The sequence below is a fragment of the Hoplias malabaricus genome, chromosome X2 (genome assembly GCF_029633855.1).
Source record: "Hoplias malabaricus isolate fHopMal1 chromosome X2, fHopMal1.hap1, whole genome shotgun sequence".
NCBI lineage: Eukaryota > Metazoa > Chordata > Actinopteri > Characiformes > Erythrinidae > Hoplias > Hoplias malabaricus.
In genome coordinates this window covers 13,156,128-13,176,092 of record NC_089819.1, presented here as the reverse complement: position 1 = coordinate 13,176,092, position 19,965 = coordinate 13,156,128, and the positions used below count along the sequence as shown (strand labels likewise).

General features: G+C 37.7%; 1 protein-coding gene across 1 annotated transcript; it reads right to left on the bottom strand.

Moving 5' to 3' along the window:
• Positions 1-198: 198 nt before the first annotated feature.
• LOC136676945 (uncharacterized) lies at positions 199-19,764 on the bottom strand. Its single transcript, XM_066654257.1, has 12 exons — positions 19,558-19,764; positions 17,264-17,375; positions 15,682-15,775; positions 14,115-14,169; positions 9,627-9,767; positions 7,864-8,024; positions 7,567-7,665; positions 6,370-6,515; positions 4,650-4,821; positions 3,089-3,201; positions 2,267-2,354; positions 199-2,056 (listed from the first exon to the last, which is right to left on the bottom strand). The coding sequence occupies exons 1-12, from the start codon at positions 19,673-19,675 to the stop codon at positions 2,003-2,005; spliced, it is 1,353 nt and encodes a 450-aa protein (XP_066510354.1). The 5' UTR covers positions 19,676-19,764; the 3' UTR covers positions 199-2,002.
• Positions 19,765-19,965: the final 201 nt, after the last annotated feature.

Sequence of the window (19,965 nt, the reverse complement as noted above, 5' to 3'; positions counted from 1 at the left end):
TGTTGCTTTTATATTCTACCATTTCTTCACTGTGTCCTTTTTTCCCATCATTTTTTTTTCAAATGGCAAGATGACTTATATTTAGCAACCAAATATCATGTTAACTTGAATAAAACAAGCCAAGGTATTTACATGATTTAGCACAAGTCAATCCAACATGAGGAAAAAATAATAATTATTTATTAACAGCAGTTACAATACAAATGTTTCACAATGCTGGAGCACAGTTTCTTCAGTCAGATACAGAAGACATTTGACAGAACATGAGACACTTTTTAAATAAATCAAGTATAAAACTGTTACAAATCTTTGAGAATTAAGCACCTCTATAGGAGATATAATAAATTAGAGAGAACAGTCATAAAAAGTGAGGATTTGAAAATGACTTGCACTGAAAAAATATATATATTTCTTTTTACAAAATATGAACCACAACTGTTTTCAAAATAATGCTGTACTGCAAATAGCCCTGAAGTGTAATTAATGAAGCCATGTAATTCAGACACAATGCCATACTTCACTTGTAATGTAAAGGCAATAATAATAATTTGCTTTATCCATGAATGAAAAAATGCAAAGCACTATTTCTGCTTTACATTACAGGTGAAGTATGGCACTGTGTCTGGATTACACAGATCATGCTATTGGATTGACATATTTTTCTATTTGGAAAGGCTTGGGAGTGAATTGAGGAATTAAATGTAGTTGAAATGTGGCACAGGGTATAGTATATGGACAACACAATGCCTCTTTGCTGGAAAACAATGAAAAATAACTAAACAGATGAACCCTGACATACAACATAGTATATAACAATCAGGATATAAGGATAGATATCATAACTATATTCACATTATCAGAAAAACAAACAAACAAACAAACAAAAAAAAACTCTAAAAACCCAAACTAAACGAGCCCAGTTTCTGAAATCTGTCCTGTGAAAATTTGATCAAAATTAACATTTTGCAAATTTGTTAGATTTAGACTAAAGTGCTCAACTATATAGAATAGCTCTAACAGTTTCATATATAGTAGAATATTGACATTAATGTAAAAGTAATCATGAGTCCTCAATACAAATCTGTAAAGATAAAAATATATAACCTCATAAAAATAGCATATTACACGTGAAGCAATACCCAATGCAAAACCTACAATCATATGTAGAATTTTTTAAAGATCCACCTGTTTTGCATACAAATGTTCAATTGTACACACAAATGTTCACAGCTTACATTAAATTCTCCTGAGCTGATGAATATGAGCTTAAGAACACCATGCTCAGTTCCAAAGGGTATATACCCCAGCTGTGGAGAAGTGGAACTCTGTTCTTTGAAGTAATAGGGCTCCATTTAAAATATTTTGGCCTGATTTGGAGTGGCATTTGTGACCAAGAACTTATCATTCAACACCAGTATTTCACCTCACTAAAGTTCTTGTGACTGAATACTATCAAATCCTCACTTAATACGTTCCAACATCTGGAGCAGGATCTTCTTAGAAGAGAAGAGGCTGATACTACTCATATTATTTATATTAGAAAAACGAATGTTGAATGAGCAGGTGTTTAAAAATGTTTGGCATCATAGAGTTCAAATTCCTAAGGCCAATAGATTGTGTGTAAAATGAGACTCAGGATACATGATCACATCCACACAAAGTAATTGTAAAAATTATTCGAACCAGTGCAGCTTATTTATATGTAAACAGTACTATATATGGATACTAAGTGAATTAAGTTGCATGTAGAAAAACTAGAATAGATAAGAGCTGGTTTTAAAGTTTAGTGTGAGGTCTGATTTGTGTGTCACATTTTGTCAAACATACATTCACTCATTTACACTGAAAAACAAAGGCACCGAGTATTATAATAATTCATGAAGTACACAGAACTGACTCACACGGACAATGCAGGAAATATATACTGGACTGTGCTACAGTTTGCATATTGTTCTAGTATAAAATGCCCATTGATCTGAAGTCTTCCACATCTGTGCTTTGTTTAGAAGTTGTATTCTGCTGCACACTGTTGGAGATATTCTTCATACAGCTTCCTCTGTTTACAGAAGATACATACAAATAAGATTTTGTCAAACAGTGGTAATACATTCAGGAGAATATTCATCTGACAGCTTTACATTAAAACTGACATATTTTCATCTACTGACACAACCATTAAGTCTCTGTGACTTGTCGAAGCATAATAATGACATCCTTTTCACCGCAAACTATCTAGCAATGAATGATAATTGATATTAAGTCGCACCTTTTTGCCTTTGATAACTTCCTGAACATAATCACTGCATTCCATCAGATACTTCTTCTCTTTCTTTGTGAGAGTCTTGCATCCCTGGCTGTTGGATAGAAAATACTCTGTCAAGAGCTGTCAATCAATTGCTGAAACAACTTAAGTGTAAGGGCTGAGACAATATTTTCCCTTTTTTTTCTTACATTATAAAAGAACCAATGGAGAGAAACCAATCAGCAATGAAAAATAGTAATAAAAATAAAAGACAGTCAAAAACTATCAATACAATACAATCAATAAAAAAGTGGCCTAAACAGTTTTACTAACAATTTTCATTTAGACACAGGGAAAGGAGAATATACCCCACAGAATCAATCAATTTCAATAAATATATTCAATTACACATATTACATCATGTAAACAAAAATAAAATGAATACGTCCAAAAATCTGTAGACAGCCCTTCTAGTGAGTGATTTCCATTACTTTAATTTGCATACACATTGCCTTAAGGTCACCAGGCTCAATACCAAGTTTCATCTAGAGGGGTATAAATCTCCTGGAGTGATGGAGCTTCATCCAATATATCTGGGATGAATTAGAGTGACATCTGCAATCTAATATTCATCCAACACCAGAATGTGACCTCACTAAACCCACACAAAACATATTGTGTTAGTCCTTCCCAAAAGAGAAAGTCTATATCGTGTACACCAATTATTAAGATTCACATTAAGTTTCACATTTACACAACAGCAAGCATAGTGAAGTCTAAACAGCATTAGAGCGCCATCTTGTGTGAAAAACATTTACACCAGCACTGTGTAGTGACTTCACTTACCGGGCAAAGTACCTGGCGAGAAAAAAGAAAAAGTAGCACATGGCTCCAAAGATGATGACAGAAACTAACTTCCCGTCTTCAGGGATCCACTCCCACAGATACACCACTATTCCCTGGAGTACACACACAGCAAACATGAGTGAGTGTAAATAACATGTTACATTCAATGCTGCACTTTATTTAATTATATGTTTAATATGTCAGTCAGTAGAAGCTCGCGCTACGCCCCACATAGCAACATGCTATAGTGAACTTAACAGAAAATAAAACTGAGCGTTCTATACCAATATAGTGTACTAGTTCGACAGGAAGATGTGAAGTTTATAGTTGAACATAAAGTGTTATATAATGTGATAAACAATGGACTATATGAGTGCATTATATGACCTACACTGTGCAGTACATAGGGTGTAGGGAGTCATTTAAAATTCAGCGTTTGTTTCACTGTGGCTTGAAAATATCACCAATCATCTCACATTTTCAGACAAGCAGAACCATTCATAACCACTTATCCAGTTCAGTGCCGCGGTGGGTCCAGAGCCTACCTGGAATCATTGGGTGCAAGGCAGGAATCCTTCACCGGGCAACACACACATACATTCACTCACACCTACGGACACTTTTGAGTCGCCAATCCACCTACCAACGTGTGTTTTTGGACTGTGGGAGGAAACCGGAGCACCCGGAGGAAACCCACGGGGAGAACACACCAACTCCTCACAGACAGTCACCCGGAGCGGGAATCGAACCCACAGCCTCCACACTACCTGCTGAGCCACCGTGCCGACCACAAGCAGAACCACTTTATTCAAATTCAAGACAAACCAAAATAATTTAGGCAGGGATAAAACATTATCCTCCAAAAACTCTCTCAGAGCACAGGGTCAGTGATCAGATGATCTGCTTGGTAATCAGTGTAAAGAAAAAAAAAAGACAATAGCGTAAGTGTGCTTGTGCTTGGAGCCTCTTACGGAAATAAAACATGTGTGTGAAAAAACACAATTACTGAAGCTTGTATAAAACATATGTATGAATAACTCTTACAGATTCTCTCCTAACAGCAGAGAAATGCATTGGAGGCTAATGTGCAATTTTTCATTAGATTCTATGGCAAAAATGCAATTATGCAGCAGAGTATCACAGCATTTTCCTCCTCATTATAAAACTAAAGCCCCTTTCACGCATGCATGAAAATGAGACAGTGTGCTTCTGTGTTATTAAATTTTGTAAGTCACTCTCCAGCACAGGGGGAGGAGCTTTGTATCCATTTTCACATCGATTTACATGAATGCTGTGCTATGAAACCAGACAATCAATCGGCCAAATTGCAACTGCAGTAAAAACGATCACCTGACTGTAAAGCAATGGGACATTATCCCCACAGCAATGCCAGCATATTTTGCTTCACTATAGTGCCACCATCAGGTCTTACGGACTGATTATTTACACCAGAGTAGCGGCAGGGTTTACTACCTGCTGTCCAAGTATCAGGTATCAACAGTAATAACTTAGGAATTCTAAGGGCATGTAAATAAAAATATCTGAACATGTGGGAGGATACCGAAGCAATGTAGAGGACCCTAGCGAGCCCCTCCCCAAGCAGACTTTCCAGATCCTCCAGGGAAAAGGTGGTTAGAATAAAGCTGCTGATGAAGAGCGTGGGGAGAAAGAAGGCCAGAAGTCCACACAGGCAAGTGTTAATGCGGCTGCTCTTATTATAGCTCACGTTAGCCCTGAGGGAACAGACATGAAACTCACAGTACAATGACAAAGCACACATCCAAAATAAACGTCTTCAAAATAAAAGTGTTTTACATATTAAAGAAGTATATCAAAGTAGTATGTACATATTTAACATGAGGAGATTGTTGTCCCATATTATAAAGATTATTTCATGGGTGGCAAAATAATAATAATAATACAAAAATGAGCATACAAATATGGTTCAATTGTAGTGCCAAAGTTGTAAACATTATTACAGCATGTGTAAGTACTGACTTGTCAAAAATAAAATGTTAATATATTAATAAGATATCATTGATTTACCAGGACTACTTTAATAAGAACATGTTATGATTAGCTTAAAGGAGCAATCTGTAGGATATTTACTGTAATTAGTCATACAATGTCCAGGGTGAGTGATGATAGATTAAGGAAACTGTAAAAGCTAAAACACTGCTGCCTCTCATAGCATTGCTAAAGCAGTATATTCTCTTTGGGAAGTGCCCAGTCCAGAGCAGAGCTCTTGTGATCCCACCCTCCGAGGTCCAGCCTGTGATCTCGCCCTTTGTCCCATCATTTTATAGTCCACAGTGTGGCCAGGTTTACAATCAGTGTCTCACAGCCATGAAATGACCAAGTGAACATAGTTACTGTTAAATTTTACCAGACCCAAAAAGCCCTAAAAATCTCCATCAGCAGAGACGGAGTAAAATGAGAGGAAATACTGGCCTTGTGTTTGAAAAGTGGAGGTAGTTTAGATGCAGCAACACTAGCCACAGAACAGAGACAGAGCTGACTATGTTTCTCCTGAACAAGTTAACAGCATATAATTTCTAGAATAAATATAGAAGTACAGATGCCTATGTATAGATTAAAAGGAGAAAACCGATTTATTTAAAGAAAGTGAGGCATAGTGACGTTTGAAAGGTGTCAGGACTGCGTTTTATACAAAGAAGGTGAATGACAACATGATTGAAGGTGTAAATACCATTGTTTTGTTTATAAACCTAGCGCTAGCTTTAGCGTTGAATAGCTGTTTAAGGTGCAAATGAGTATTCAATATGAAGCTGAAGATTAACGCAAATAAGACTCTCAAACAGACCCATTTAAGGTGATACTAAATGCTTGAATACAAACATGATGAACAAGAAGCAAGGATCTGCTTCCTAATATGACATTTATTTATTTATTTATTTATCTATTTATTTACTTATTTTTGTCTTTTCTTGCGTAGGTAGATGTATTAGTGAAATGATGAACACTTTTCTGTGTATATCATGTATAGAACATTCTTCTTAGCTATTACGGTCCAAAGTTCTTAAACTTGTCTCTTGCTTATTCGTTCAGTTTTCTCCAAACTGGCAACCTGGTCGTGTTTCATGTCTGGGAAGGCGGGGGAGGAAGCAGAGGGCACTCTCCACTGTTTTGAAACTGTATTATAGTTCCGATTTTCAACACTTGGTGTCAGTATTGCAGATTGCTCCTTTAACAGTATTTGTAGCATTGCAGTGTAGTGCACAGTAGGGCTGGAAAAGAGACATGGATGTAGTGTTTCTCACCTGTCCTCGTCCAGTTTATTGCTGACGGTAGATGTGATAAGGTCACAATCTTTCTCCAGCTGGTCCAGGGTTTTCTGCACAGCTTGGTTAATGGTCTTCTCTATTGTCTCACACACCTCGTCAATTTGGTTCACGCACCTGCTTGGCTGTATTCACACACACACACACACACACACACACACACACACACACACACACACACACACACACACACACACACACACACACACACACACACAAATACAGAAAATAAGAACACATATAAGAATACAATAGACAGAAATAAAATATAAATATAATGTATACTAAATATATACTATATTTATACTAAAGAAACTAGAGAACTAAAGAAGGATTTGTTTGCAGCCACAAAAACATTGAAGGGGATACTAATGTTGCATAAATATTATTGGATCAAAAACACAGCAAGTTATCTCAAAGATACACTCCAGAAAATAACTGCCCGGTACCGGATGTCTTTATACCTCTCTAGCCAATGCTTGGGTTTTCACCTATTGTGACCTGAGGTGCAGCAAAAAATAGTCAAATTCCCAAGTTAGAAGGAGTGTCTGGATACTTTTGCCGATAAGTTTGTAACTGTCATGTAATGAGTACACTCTCATATCTTTGGCTGTTTTTTTTTATTCTTTAAGTACAGACTGAAAAACACATTATGTTTTGTTCTGAATAAATGTCTACATACTCCATCAACCTCTTATTCAAGAAAAATTGCTCCATTATTTCAGTGCTTTAAAAAGGCAGGAGTGTATGTGTAGAGAGAGTCTTGATAGAGCTGTTCTGAAGGAATTCTGTGCTAAGAAACTAAGAATACTGATACAGCAGCAGCTCAGAGCACAAATGTGCTCTTCCTCTCTCATTCTCTAAAGCACAAAGTGTGTCCCTCAGCTCTCAATGAAGATGTTAACTAAAGCTCTCCCCGCAAAGTCAAAAAGACCCCGAATGTCTCTTAGTATTCATGGTTGAGCACAATTCCTTTAGTCATCTACATACTCAATAATCTGTAGATATTTTCTCTGTCAGTTTTCTGTCCCAAGCCGGCTGCATGTGACTGGACAAACAGGCTTTTAACTTTTCTAGTCACTGTAGTTAACTTTGGTAATAGTGAATAAATAAATAAATAAATAAATAATAATAAAAAAAAATATATATATATATATATATATATATATGCCTTACTTTCTGTGGGTTTGGGATGTATATCGTGGGCATTTCAAAACCACATTTGTTGAGTCCTGGACGGCGGCACAGCTCTTGAACGATCTGCATCATCACTCTCTGAGATAAGAAATAAGAAGGGCTCAATTAACTGTTAGAAAACTGCTCCAAAAAATAAAAATAGGTCAGGCTTGTTTCCCACCCCCCCATCAGGTCACCTGAGAGACAATCTCTCTTACAGCAGGGAGACTGATGCTGACAGTCCACTTCCTGGTAAAGAATAAACACACACACACACACTCTCAGTGCCACGCCCACCTGTCTGTCTGTTTCTCGTCCTGCCTCATCAGCCTTACTGAGGTAGAAGCGCAATTTGTCTCCACATTTCTCACTCAACTTCTCCACAATGTTGAGTGTCCGCTTACACAGTGCTTGCCCCATAGGATCGAAAAACACAAAGATCAGATCCGCCTGCTCACCTGAAAATAAAAAGGAAACACAAATCAACATCACTATCCAATACAAACACACCAGCTAGTAGCAGGTTATAGTTGTAGGCAGTGCTAAAGGCGAACATGAGGTATATAAATGAAATCAAAACTATTCAAAATGTAATGTTCGCTGGCTGTCCGTCTTTTCAATATGTACAGACTCTGTAGATTCAACAGCACATGAGAGTAAACAGTCATGGGCCACCTTCTGTTTCCTAATTTCCAGGCATTAAATAAAATGTATTAATTATTGGTATTAGAAAAAAAAAATCAAACAAATATAAAACTTTAGAGAAATTCATTTGATTTAAATGTAGGTTGAGTTTCAGCCTTTTATTACAGAGAAACTTTTGATCGTTCCCCACTCTTTGGTACTAAAAAGGCCCTTCATCTTCTGTCATTAATGTGTACTATCTGGCTTTTGGGGATCAAATTTGTTGTTTGCATATCATCTTAAGAGTGGTCTGGCAGAAGTGAACCTCATATATTTAACAGGTCAACCGTGGGACAGTTGGTTTAAGGCAGAAACAATAGGAATTACTGTGCAGACCTCCTTGAGTCAAACATCTTTGATGCTAACAACCAAGAGTCTTCTGTCTCATTACTTTGCCAGTGAAAGACCTTGCAACAACTATGGAATTGCATTGGGTTTTTTTTAAATATATATATATAACTTCAGTTATATAATGTTTCTATATAATTTGGCCTGGAAATCAAATAAAAGAAGGTTTCACTTCAGAATTGTGCACAGTACTGTACATGCTTGCTTTTAGAATTGATTAGTTGTCTTCAATTTCACAGTTGACCCTGTGACCCTGAAATGGTTTACCTGGAAAAGATGATAATGGTGAAGAATTGTGCAGCTACTAAATATAACAGGAGGTATGTCCAGAAAAATGAATAGAGTTTAAAAACTCTAGTAAAATCACTGACAAAACGTAATGACATCCAAATGAAGCTTTAATAAGATTAACATTTACAACGTCTTCTTATGTATTTTACTAGAAACCTTGGTGCAACGGGTAGAGTCATTGTCACACAGCTTCAGGGATCTGGGGTTGGGGGGGTTGAGTCCCAGTCCAGGTGACTGTCTTTGAGGAGTTTGGTGTGTTCTCCCCATGACCGCGTGGGATTCCTCCGGGTGCTCCGGATTCCTCCCACAGTGCAAAAACACATGCTGGTAGGTAGATTGGCTACCAAACATTGTCCATAGGTGTGAGTATGTGAGTGAATGTGTGAGTGTGTGTCGCCCTGCAAAGGACTGGTGCCCCCTCCAGGGTGTGTTTCCGCCTTGCTCCCAAATGGTTCCGGGTAGGCCCTGGACCCACCGCGACCCTGAACCGGATAAGCGGTTAGAGACAATGAATGAATGAATAAACTTAAAGCATGAAAATATACCTTAGTGTAGTTTTTAATATTTGTATCAATTCTGTACATATTACTATACATAAAATACGATAAGAAAGTTTAGCTTTCAGCAAGCAAGATAATGTAAGCTTAATGTAAATAAATATTCATTAACATGGCATATGACTAAACTTTCCTGTCCTTGACGCTGACATATTAATTTTATTTAGCAATTATTATTACCAAACGAGGTGATAGCGCTGTTGACGTCAAAGGGGTAAACCATGTCTCCGTCCACCAGCCCCGGAGTGTCCACAAACGTCACCAGACTGAACTTCTTCTGCTTGGAGGTGGAGATCTCAGCAGACAAGTAGTCCGTGACACCTACAACAGACAACTACAGCCTTACATAACACTGCATTGAGGGACCAGAGTGCTAAAACATCAGGGGCTTTTTACACTGAGATACTTTACACTCAAATATTTCCCTTCTCCTGTAAACTTACTATTTGAGATTCTCTGTCTATCAAAATGTTTGGAGACACTGATTATATTTTGAGCTCATTCAGTAATATATTTATGCGCACCTGTCTGCATATAAAGCCTGTACACACTCAGCAGACACTCTTGAGCAGCTGCACAGGAGCCTAAAATCACCATGCCTGATTCCAAGTATCAGCAATTGGTTGTGGATCTGTGGAACCTGGAGTTGGAGTCAGTACCTACTCTAAACTCTGTAATGTTTTTTGCATATATGTGCAATGATATGTCATTGTACAGTGTATAATGAAATGTGTCTTCTACATTTAACCTTCTGTGGCAGTGAACAAACACACACACACACACACACACACACTAGAACACTGGGGGCAGTGAACATGCATACACACACTCACACACACATGGCAGTTGGCAGCAATCCCTGGTGCCAAGGGAACAGCTGGGTTTCTTGGGGGTTTGATGCCTTGCTCAAAGGCACCTCAACTGTGGACTGAGAGAGAAGGACAGTGAGGTTCCCTAACTCCCACCTCCCCCAGTTTTCAAGCCTGTCATGGGAACTGAACCAGCAAATGTCCAGTCCCAAGCCTGCTTCTTTAAACATTAGGTCAAAGCTGATGGTATAAAATTGCGACAATAAGTATTCTGACAGCTCTTTGTAATGTGGAGGGTAACAAAGGATGATGAGTAAACAATAAAACAATAAAACTCAAGCTCAACCCAAATTGTGCTGCAGATACTTGTTGCCTATTATGTGTCAATCCACAGACAGTCAAAAATCTAACGGGATGAAATCTACTGAAAAGCAAGAGAAAATGACGAACAATCACGCTCCTTTTTCGTATTGACAATTTCAACAAATAACTATGTTGTTAACCTGTTGAATTCATCACTACATAAAGATCTCTCAGGGGTCCCTGAGAGACACATCTTGTCCGTGCTTGACCAAGCCCACTCAGTGCTATGGCAGGTGGTCTGTTGTCATGGTTACCCACAACAGCTCTTCAACTGGCAGCTTTAAGGCAGAACCACATAAAGCTAGCCAGTGAAGAACGACTGTGAAGCAACGCCCAGCCAGCTCTGTCACAGGGAATCATACACAATGATTGATGATCTGTCTGATAGGTCAGGACCTAGGTCTCAGGACCTAACTTTCTTATGCTTTCAGTGCGTTAGTGAAGAATCAGTGCTCTGAGTATACTCTAAGCCCTGTAAGTGACTCAATGTTGTGGGAGTACCTTTAAGATCTTTACCTTTTAGGGTCTACATGGAGGTCTGTGTTTCAATTTATATTTCTCATAAACACAACACTTAAATATTTATTTAATAATACATTCTACATTTTACAACAGCTAAATTACTACATTTCTACATTACTACTACAGCTGTCTTATTATAGGTGTGTTATATATGTAAATAAAGGGACATCCATCAATCTATCAGGCTATTTCTTAAGATAACCCAGTAGGAAGCCATCTTCAGTATGAATTGGTTGTGATCCAAATAAACCACAAGCATAATAACTAAAATCCTTGCCTTCTTTTTTTACCTTTCAGGAATTAAAGAATGACTCTGAAGAAGTTCTGAAGAAGAAGACACTGAAGTTCTTTCAGTATGACAGCAGGTGGTCATTTTGTACAAACCAGTCCTGTTCCTCTGCTGATTAACATTCTCTGAAGCCGTTCCCACATCACACACTTCTGTCCATTCATTAATCTCTCCCTCTGCAAGTCCACATGCAACACACTACACAAATTACCATGTGTTCCAAAGCTAGCGTCTCTCTGATATTCTCTCCAATCTCACAGTGGTCATCTCTATTCCACAAGCAGCATCTGCACTGACCCTGCAAAGCCATGCAGTGTCAAATTAACCAACATTTCCCCCAGCAGGATGCAAGAGGCACAGCAGAGTCCCTGCGCAAGCACAACTTAAAAATAGCCCTGAAAATAGATTTAGAATCTGATGCGGCCGCTGCATGTGACAGTCTCCAACCTCTGCTCTTTAAGCTGAAAGGTGAAGAGGTAAAACTCTGGGAGGATCCAAGGCACTCAAGTAGTCCGCAGAAGGAAAGGTCAAAGGTTGGGGAAGTGCTGTGTCAAACTTAGTGCGGCACTGCGGCGAATCAGTCACTGTGACAACAGAACGAAGTGTACATTATGACACGGTCAAACCACGCCCATAATTTTGCACCAATCAAAAGTTTAAGAACGATTGCTGGCCACGCCCATTTATTAAATTAAAACATTCTGTACATTTAGTGATGTTAACGTGACGCATATGCACTGGTGATATGATATACCTGGGAAATTAATTGTTATAATTTCAAAATAGTTTTTCAAGTAACAAGAACTGCAGTATTAATTCTGCCTTAGATTAGTCAACATGTGCAGTTCCCTAACAAATTTTAAGGACACTTTATGCTAATAATGCTTTAATAACGTTTTGAACCGGCAATCTGGCACAATATAAAAAGACATGGTAAAAGGCAAACGTATTTAAGAGTAATACATGCATTTATTAATGTCTTAACTGGTATTGGAAAAAGATATATTTTTTTTAATTTGATTGAGTGTTAAAAGTGAAATTGTTTTCCAACTTAACTAATGAAGGACATGCAGTTTTTATGTATATGGGGATGCACATGAGTAAAAATCTTTCTTATTAACTACTTAACAGGAAAACTGGTAAAATGTTAACTTATCTACAACCTAACCATTAAAAAGTCATAAAAAACCAATGACTTAAGTAGTGTATACCGGCAAACAATTGGTTTACACAGCATTGAGGTTTTGAACAGACCAAACTCAAGGCTTTCGCTGCATTGCATTTGTCTGAAAGGAAGAATTTGATCTGAGTTGGTGTGAGATCCTGTCATGATTTTAAGGCAAATCCTGTGTCCTTTGCAGCAGTGTTGTGGGCAGATATCCATATCGCTTTTTTGATGTAAAATATGAGTGTCCTGTGCTCTCATTATTTACTCCCTCTCTCTTCTCTGACGTTCAGCTGTTGTCAATGGGAGTGACTCACTCTCGCCCGATCTGCACTGGATGAACCCACTGTGCCCACTGAATACTGACAGCACAATCACTGTGCAGATAGTATTCAAGATGTGCTTTGACACACCCAGAACCTAAATCCAGAACATGCATCTCTTACACAGCCCAATCAAAAGAATCAAATAATTAAATCAGTGAATCATAACAACAGACCTTAAACTCGATAAGGTTAGCATTTTTTATAATCATAGCTCCTAGCCTTGTCTGGGTTTTACATGTGCACAATGACGCCAAAGTAACCGGCTATAATAAGCCTGATTGCTGATGAATATGAATAAGATGTTCCATACTTCGCAGCCTGGAGTAGCTAAAATGAACTGTAAACACACAGCTGTGACTCAGTATCAGGTATTAGTCATAGCTTCTAGCGTCATTATATACTCTGTGGACTAATACTGGCACAGTTGAAGCCAACATTAAACAAACAGGAGATTATACATTTAATCCCTCTCACAATCAAGCATTAATCAGTGCATCATGGCTAACAGTATCATATACTCTCACAATAGACTAACATTGAAACAGAGAGAAGATTGCACATTATATTATACATTTAAGTCTTCACCAACTGGCATTAATATTAGCAACACAGCTTTCAGTGTCATTATATATTCATTTGATATATCCCCACTCTAAACTGTTTACAGATAGTAAAAATCAACATGGCATTACAACATTTCCACAGTGTCTTCCCTCTCTCAACACTTTTTCCATTCATCCAAGAGTTACTTATTTGTACTGTTACAGCAACATGTGTCTTGAAAAGTCAGAAACACGATGAGGCAAAATTAGCCTTTCCCCATCTGGTCTTTCTTCAATATCTGACACTGAAAAACAACTTCACAAACATGACATGGCCAGTCAAATTCCATTTTCTGGAAAGACACTACATATACGTGAATACAGAAGAGAGCAGACAGCCCATTCCTATAAGCCCTCCCACTCTAGCGTGACCACAGGCATGATTCGAGAGCAACAGACCTTAAAAAACAGCAGCCCACAAAAAGACAAATGGACAAACACTGTATGATAAAACCTCCATAAAGAAATGTTCTAGAACATGGAAACATTATAGAACTGTAAAATATCACACACTTCAGCACTGAGCAGATGTTGTATCTGTGGTTCTGTTGTTACTGGGAAACTTAATTATACAATGCTGACAAAGTCCTACCTTTAAACTCCAGAAGTGGTCGGAAATGTGGGTAAAGGTGGAGAGTGGCATTCCCCTGTGAGGATGAGAAAAGAGAGAGAAAACCGTGACCATGGGGGAAAAAAAGAGTGATGGCAACATTGCAAATGAAAAGTGATGAAGAAAAAAAAGCACTCTACACGTATGGCGTGAGATACTGGGCCCAGCTATAGGGAGCCTCCCTTCTCTCTCTCTCTCTTTCTCTCTCTCTCTCTCTCTCTCTATTTGCCGGGGGCTTTGCTGCAGCTCTTCCTCTCCGGTCCTCTAGCAGTGTGCTTTAAACCCTTCCTCTATCAGGCACATAATCTCTTTAAACCACTCCTTTAGTGCCATTACATTATTCACCTAACTCTATTTACATACAGAGATACAGAAAGACAGAGAGAGAGTGTGAGTGAGTGAGAGAGTAAGGAAAAAGGGAGAGAAAGATGTGTGCTGCAAAATATGCCACATACTGTGGCTTTAAGACAACTCCCACCCAGAACAAGCCATTGCTATCACAGACAACTCTATCTCTATCTGTCTTTCTCTCTCTCTCTCTCTCTCTCCTATAGCTCTATAGTGTAAGAAAAACCAGCAGTTCTCTTTACTTTTTATTTCTATATTTCTAAATATTTTATCTATTATATTGTACAATTGTCATACTCTGTTTTTTTTCACTTCTTTAATATTTCTCTATTTTCCATATACTGTTTCTGTAAAGCAATTTGCATTGTCATTGTGTACGAAAGGTGCTCTATAAATAAACATGCCTCCCCTAGCTTTCTCTATATCCAAGTGTATACAACCTGAGATGATGCTTAATCAATGAAAGAAAGCAGAGAATGTCACTGATATATCTGACTTAGGACGATGTACAGCACCCATGGTAAGTAATGTGTTACCTGTGCTGTTCAGTTGTCGACTAGATAATACATACATGGCTATAAAACTCACACAGTTCACAGCATAACTTCTTACAAAATCTTGACTGGAATTACAGCAATCTTATAAGCAGTGTAGTAATACTTATATATATAGATATATATATGTAAACTAACACTACTTATCACTGAAATTGTAATGCATGAAGTATACATTTAAGCTTAAGGTCTATTCTATAACTCCTCTAGCTCCTCATATTGTAATCTACAACTACCAAACCACCCATGTTTCACCAACATTGATTATAGTTTGGGGATATATTGTGAAGTTCATCTGAAAATGCTCAAATGAATGGGCTTTTATATGAAGTCAGTAATATTCTAGTGACTTCAGATAAAACACTGCATAAAATAATGAATTCACCAAGTTTATCTGAAATTATGTTACTTACATTAACCGTGTAATTTAAAAAATATATTGTATTTTATTTCAGAAATAACTATCAACATATCACTGTTAATATAATGCCCAATAATCCAAAAAGAAGTTTGAATATTTTGTAAAGAAAATGAATGTGTCCAACTCACAGAAATATTACCAGGCTAAAAAGACATATGTGGCAATAACAACGGCTATTATTAAAGTGTTATAACAAAGGAAACTAAAACAGGGAGTCTGTACTTACGGTCAGTGATTCTCTTTTCCTGCCACTGGTTATGAATGTGAAACCTTGTGTTTCTATGGCAACACCTGTCTTTTGAATGTGCTCCTCCACGTACCTGAAATATTATAAATAATAATAATACAATAATATTTATATTAGTTTTTATAATTAATAAAATTAATAATTTTGCTATGAATACTAATCCTAATACTAATAATAACAATGATATGTGGAAGTATTTTAAAGACAGCCAAACAAAGATGATGATTAACATGTTTGATAATTGATTTAATAACATTCCAGCATTATATAAAAAGTACATCCATACTCAAAATAGGCTATTTCCATCTCAGTAAGTAATCGGGCATCTGCCCCAAAATTAAGAAGGCATTAAGTTAACTGTATTTTAGTATGTGCTTTTAATCAAAGACTGTTATTACAAACCTTATTTTCTGAAAATTCCTAAGAGCATAATAAAAACTGAAATCTGTTATATTTTAATTTACTAGAACATGTATTTAACAGACAAAACATTTTTCAGTGGCCGCCAATATAAACATGGTGCTCCTGGAACAGAAACAGATGTCATCTTGACTGCAGCATATGTCTCTCCAAAATACCAATGCAACCCCTGACCCGTGGTACCCTTCATTATCATGGGCATTGATGTCCCTATGCCACCTTAGAAGCTGGTTTGTGCACTTTTCTTTGGTAAAAGTCTGGAGAGGGTCATTTTCATCTTAGGAACATAGAATCCAATGTCTGTTTTTTTTTCCCCAAAAACAAGATGAATTGTGGACTCGTCTGGCCACAGAACACATCTCCACTATCTTTCGGTCCATCTCAGATGACTTTGGTCACAGAAAACTCAGCAGGGTTTCTATACAAAATCTGATGCAGTGGTGGACTGTGACAAATTACAGTGGTTTTCCAAAGTACTCCTGAGTCCATGTGGCTACATTTATCACATAAGCATGATGATTTCTCATTCAGTGCTGCCTGGGGACTTGAATCTAATGTTCATTCAGCAGCGATTTCTGGCCTTGCATAACACTGATTTCTTGAATCACTTGACAACATTAAATACAGATGGTGAAAGACATTAATTCTTTGCAATCTTCCAATGAAAAATGTTTCGTTTAAACTATTTGGTAATATTTTCATGACGCTGGGCATAAAGTGGTGAGCAACAACCTAGTTGTGTTTACAAAGACTGAGCCTTTTATGAAAGCTCTTTTTAAATGGTTCATAGTCACCTGCATATATGCTTGAAAACAGAGTGACATTAATTTTCTATTAACTTTCTCACAAATATTCACACCTGTCCAAACTTTTTCTGGAGTGTGTAGCAGGTTTCAAATGATCAAACTGTAAATTTGTTTATGTTTATGAAACACAATTAAGTTGGTCAGTGAATACATTGGAAACATTTCCTTTGTACATTTATCAGTTAAATAAAGAAAATGAACAAAACACATTCATAATTCACTGCATTTTGCATAATGCCTCAACATATCTGGAAATGGGCTTTGTACATGGTGGCATGGAAAGCAATAGTCAGTGTAAAGATAACACTTCAGTACATAATAATAAGAGTTGTTACCAGTTAATAAAGGAGCTTTTCCCAGCAGAGTGGTTCCCCATAATCATAACTATTATCTTCTTTCGTGGTGGCAGCAACCTCAGCCCCAGATTGGAGGCTATTTTCACAAGGCCTGCAGTACGCACACATGCACACACACACACACACAGGCACACACAGACACACACAGACACACACAGACACACACAGACAGAGAGAGAGAGAGAGAGAGAGAGAGAGAGAGAGAGAGAGAGAGACAGAGACCGAGAGAGAGAGAGAAATAAAGAGAAAACCTTTTATGAGTTACCTAGAACATTTCTGTCACTTTTACTTGCTTTAAAATGGTGGTCACGTGGTCACTTTGACAATTAATCAAATTAATCAAACAAACAATTAAGTGTATAAGAAAGTCTATCAAAAACATGGTATATAAATAGGACTGAATAATACAAAAAATAACATTATGACATGATAATTGATAACCATAACAGAACTACTTGAAAGAAAATTGTCTTATGTTATCCCGACTGACTCCTACAGGCTAATATGTTAATCCTAATGTGAGAATATGTGATCACATGCTATAGTCTTGACACATACAAACAATACAATTAAATTAAATACAAATAACAACATTGTACACTGTGATGAAGCTGACACTCTGTGCACTGGAGAGTTGCGTAACATTTGCTCAACACATTGAGGCCTCAATATTGCACTGGAGTAAAGAATAATAATTATGAGTTAGACATTAACTCGAGTTGTACTGCAAATCTAAGAAGACAGAGTCATATCAGATTATTATGATATCTCTTTTCTTACACTCACTGTCAAGTTTCAGAGCTCCATTTGTAGTTCTACAATTACAGACTATAGTCCATCTGTTACTCTGCATAATTTTGCCCCATTTTACTCTTCTTCAATGCTCAGGGCCCCTACAGGACCACTACAAATTTGGGTGGGGGATTATTATTTGGCGCTACAGTGATGCTTATGTGGTGGTAGTGTCTTAGTCTGTGTTGAATTATATAAATGAATCAGACACAGCAGTGGGTGTCCTGACCATTTAAGTGTGAAATAGGGCAAAAAGTATGCAGGGCAACACATTAACTACAGTCTGAACTGTAGAACTACATTGTGGTCCAGTACAGTCAGTGGGGATTCAAGACTTGGACTGAACTGTGCTAGGGAGTGATACTTTGAACAAATCTCAGATTTGCTAGACTTGTCTGAACAACAATTCATAGACTTCAGTTCAGCAGGACTTTACGTATACCCTCCAGCACAAACAAGCATACAGAAATAAATATCCTGACTACTTCAACACTACTACCCTGCCTCTACTAATGTAAGAATCCCTCATCATATCCAAACCTTCTCAATATAATCTGTGGAGGCAGAAATATAATGAACACCAAATACGGCCTTTGGGAACAGAAACATAAATACAGATTAAGACGGTGTATAAAGTCTTACTCATTTTAAGTAGACAACAGGGAAATGTTGGATATGGGGAAAAAAACTGTTTCATTTTGTGGAAAAGAAAAGCATATAAATATATAGGTGAGGTAAGATAGATAATGTTAGGCTACAATTTGAAGGGAAATTAGGGTAAGACACAATTACAGACAGATACATTTAAATATTCTTCCAATATTCTCGGTACATTTTTGTCAGTATTCAAATGGTAGACTGAACCCTTTTATACTATAAACTTTAAAATGAATGTTTTGTGACAACTCGCATGTTACATAATCTCATATGTTATTATCTCATAAGTTATTTTCTAATAAGACTAAAGTATCTGAAGCCCCCTGAATGAATGGCTGCCGGTATATCCTCGTCTCCTAGCACTTCTGACACTAAATATAAAACAAATCACGAGGAACTCCTAATTCATGAGGAGTCAAAGCCACTGTTATACAGACAATCACAAGTTTATAAGACAACTTTAAGGTTTCATGTTTCACTATTGCATAAGAGCCAAGTGAAGGGGACTCGGTGCTTAAACATTTGGCAGAGGCTCAAAGAACCCCCTGCTCCCTATGTAGTGTACTGTGTAGGTCATGAAATAAGGGCCATGTCAGTTTAAAAGCTAACAGTTTGTCCAAGAACGTGACAATTATTTTCAGACATACGTGCTATGACTCCGTGTACAATACACAGGTCGCTATTCCCGTATAGGAACCTTAGTTTAATAAACCTCCGCTGTACACTATTCAGGGATTAGAGAGAATTTGGAACAGGACCACAGAGAACAGCCTCCTGAGTGTGTGTGAAACAGACCGGCAGGTGTGTGCGCATATGTGTGTTACCGTTGTCGTTGTTGTCCACATACACACTGTGGCACTCTCTGAGGATCCTCTCGCTCGGTGTTATCATCGCTGTGTCCAGGGTATTGGCCACTGAGCGCCCTTTTCTTGAGCCCGACATTTTGATCACAACCAGAACTAAAGAGAATCCAGGGGAACGGGGGACCGGTTACATTGCTGCACCAGAGACTCACAAATCAGAGAGGCTCTGTAGCGCCGCCCAGCGGACACAGCCACAAAACACAGATATTTAAACGAATGTTCAGCATTTTGTGCTGAGTTGTTTGGAGCTAAAGTCCAGCCCTGCTGAATTGACGTAGGGTGAAGACTGGACATTTTAAAATATTCTAAAAGAAGAAAGTGTTCTTCCAGTTTGGAATGATAAAGCGACCGAATACACAGACAGCGAGC

Coding starts and splice junctions, on each gene's coding strand:
- LOC136676945 (XM_066654257.1), bottom strand. CDS start 19,675: ATGTCGGGCTCAAGAAAAGGGCGCTCAGTGGCCAATACCCTGGACACA. Junction 6,516..7,566: donor ACATCCCAAACCCACAGAAA/GTAAGGCATATA, acceptor GTGTGAATACAG/CCAAGCAGGTGCGTGAACCA. Junction 4,822..6,369: donor AATAAACTGGACGAGGACAG/GTGAGAAACACT, acceptor CTGTTCCCTCAG/GGCTAACGTGAGCTATAATA.